The sequence below is a fragment of the Gekko japonicus genome, unplaced genomic scaffold, assembly GCF_001447785.1.
Source record: "Gekko japonicus isolate JY-2015 unplaced genomic scaffold, Gekko_japonicus_V1.1 scaffold5642, whole genome shotgun sequence".
Classification (NCBI taxonomy): Eukaryota; Metazoa; Chordata; class Lepidosauria; order Squamata; family Gekkonidae; genus Gekko; species Gekko japonicus.
The window spans coordinates 22247-24795 of record NW_015172725.1 but is presented as its reverse complement, the minus strand read 5'-3'; the positions used below and the strand labels follow the sequence as shown (position 1 = coordinate 24795).

General features: G+C 51.8%; 1 protein-coding gene and 1 long non-coding RNA gene across 2 annotated transcripts in view; both read left to right on the top strand.

The window, feature by feature from the left end:
* The window catches only part of LOC107119352, a 2976-nt gene extending 812 nt beyond the window's left edge, over positions 1–2164 (top strand). Inside the window, exons 2-3 of the long non-coding RNA XR_001482795.1 lie at positions 811–922; positions 2094–2164. This is a non-coding gene — a long non-coding RNA (uncharacterized LOC107119352). The remainder of the gene's footprint in view (positions 1–810; positions 923–2093) is intronic.
* Positions 2165–2198: 34 nt separating this feature from the next.
* LOC107119351 (kielin/chordin-like protein) overlaps positions 2199–2549 on the top strand; it is a 6266-nt gene continuing 5915 nt past the window's right edge. The window contains exon 1 of the mRNA XM_015421816.1: positions 2199–2210. Coding sequence (XP_015277302.1) covers positions 2199–2210 — 12 coding nt within the window. The remainder of the gene's footprint in view (positions 2211–2549) is intronic.

Below are 2549 nucleotides of genomic sequence, written 5' to 3'. Positions count from 1 at the left end.
CACTGGTTTTCGTTTTGTTTTTTTAAATTTATTTTTCTCAAAACTACAAGAAAATAGGGAAAGGGAAACCATGAACTACAGGAGAAAGTAAAGATAAACCACTAAAAACCCAAGAGTTGGTGGTCATATAATGATTACAATAAAATAGCTTTAAGTTTAAAAAGAAAAGAGTAATTTGTTACATTGAAGGTGATCGTTAAAACCGCTTAGATAATTCAAGTCCAGGTATTCTGACTTAGTAAGAACATGGCAAAAGAACGATTAAGTAACACGCGTCAAAAGTTAAACTTCAGAGCAAATTAGCATCTCATTTGCCTCTTCTTTCCCTCAATTGATATCCTTGCTTGGGGGCAGCCGCCCCACATTCCGAATCTTCTCCAGTTAGTGTTTCATCATCACTCCCCTTGTTGCTCTTCTAGTCCTCTTCCCCTGTAGGATCCAGTCATTGCTGCAAAAACCCACGTGCTTTCATAACAGAGTCAATTTCCCCCCTCTTGTCTTTGAATCTGAAGAGTATACCTTCGGGTATGATCCATTTGTAGGATATGTTGTTCTTTTGTAGAAACAAAGCCAAGTCTCTGTATTTTTTTCCTTTTTTCCCTTATTTCAAAGGGGATGTCTTTCAAAACTCTTATCTCCTTGCCATCAATTTTAAGGGTAGTTCCATTTGTTGCTTTTAATATCTGACCCCTCACGTATCTTCTGGAGAATCTTACCACCACCTCGCCGGGCAGATTATTTTGCTTTATAGATTCTGAATATGACCTGTAAATCACATCCATTTCGCCTTGGTTTTTGTACCCCACACAGCATCCACGTGACCAATGACGACCACGGGCGCCAGGGTGTGTCCTGGACCAAGGAAGTGACCGTGATGGTTGGCGACACGACCGTGCAGCTGTTGCAGGACCGGGTCGTCATGGTGAGGAGGGCAGAGAGGATTGGGAGTGGTGGTCCTGCCCAGGGGAAGCTTGGGGGGGGGCTCCCGGGGCATCGACGGCTCCCTGGTAGGGTTGAGAGAGCTCTCCCGAGCCCCCAGACAGTGTTGGCTTCCCTGCTGCTTTCTGCATCACATCTGGGGCCCCTTCCCAGCGGAAGAACACACCACGAGCTGCGTGGCTGGAACAGGCCTGCCTCTGACCTCCTCCGGGGGCGGCTTGTCAGTGCCCCGTACCGCCTAGAGCCCCTGGGGTTTCGTTCCCCGTATCCTCCCACTCACAGACGAGATCTGGCCTCCGTGTTTGGGGAAGCAGAGAGGTCAAGAGGTCAGGTCCCTATTGAGCCTCCCCTCTCTACCCCTCCATAGAGTCTGGGTAGGGGAGAAATTTGTGACTGAGAAAGCCACTGTGAGGGAGTGTGCTTCGGGGGGGGGGGGGGGTTGTTGCTCCCGGTTCCTCCTTGAAGATCTTCTGGCACACGCGTGCCACGATGACATCACCAGAAGTGACGTCATCACGATTCCAACATTGGGAGTGACGCTCTAGGCTTTGGGCAAAACTCCATGGGGGGTTTTTGGCCTCCAAACCATAGAGTCTTGCCCTAAATCTAAAACGTCACCCGCAACATAGCAAACATGATGACATCACTCCCAGATGATGTCATCGCGCCAGTGGTGCCAGGAGGGGGCTTCTCGGGGGTGGGGCTTCCCCCGCTGGCCAGCTGGGTTGCGGTGGATTGGGGACCCTGAAATCGGGGATCCTCAGACCCCACCGTGGGTGTGTGTACGTGTGTGTGCGTGTGACAACCCTAGGTGGTGGACAGAGTGGCAGACTAGGGCCCCGGGCGACCCAGGTTCAAATCCCCACTTCTGCCACGGAAGCTCGCTGGGTGACCTTGGGCCTGTCACAACCTCTCGGTCTGGCCTACCTCGCAGGGATTCTGTTGTGAGAAAGTGGTGGAGGAGAGAATGATGTTCTTAAGCCCCTTTGAGTCCCAGCCGGGAATAATATAAGGATATAAATAAATGAATGCAGGCAAGGTGAATTTCCGGTATTGTGCGGGGGGTTGGACTAGATGACCCTGGAGGCCCCTTCCCACTCTGTGATTCTGTGATTCTAAGCCAGCAGCCTGAATATCTTCGTCCCGTTCCCCAGGTGGACTCCCAGACTGTGACCCTTCCCTTCCTGCAGGAGCCTCACCTGTACGTCGAACTCAAGGCCAACACTTTTCCTGCTGACCACCGACATCGGCGTGAAGGTATGGAATGCCAGGCGGGTGGGTGGGAGCGGACGGGGAGGCCAACCGGGGATAAAAGGAGCAACTGGACTTCTGTTCTGTTTGCCAACCGCTGACTAACATGGCTGGAATTATCTAGGCAACCACCCCAAACAAAGCAGCCTGGCACAATATAAGAACATAAGAGAGAAGCCCTGTTGGATCAGGCCAGTGGCCCATCTGGTCCAACACTCTGTGTCACACAGTGGCCAAAAAGACCAGGGGCCATCAGGAGGTCCAGCAGTGGGGCCAGGACACTAGAAGCCCTCCCACTGTTGCCCCCCCCCAAGCACCAAGAACACAGAGCATCCCCTGCCCATAAGAACGTAACGAAA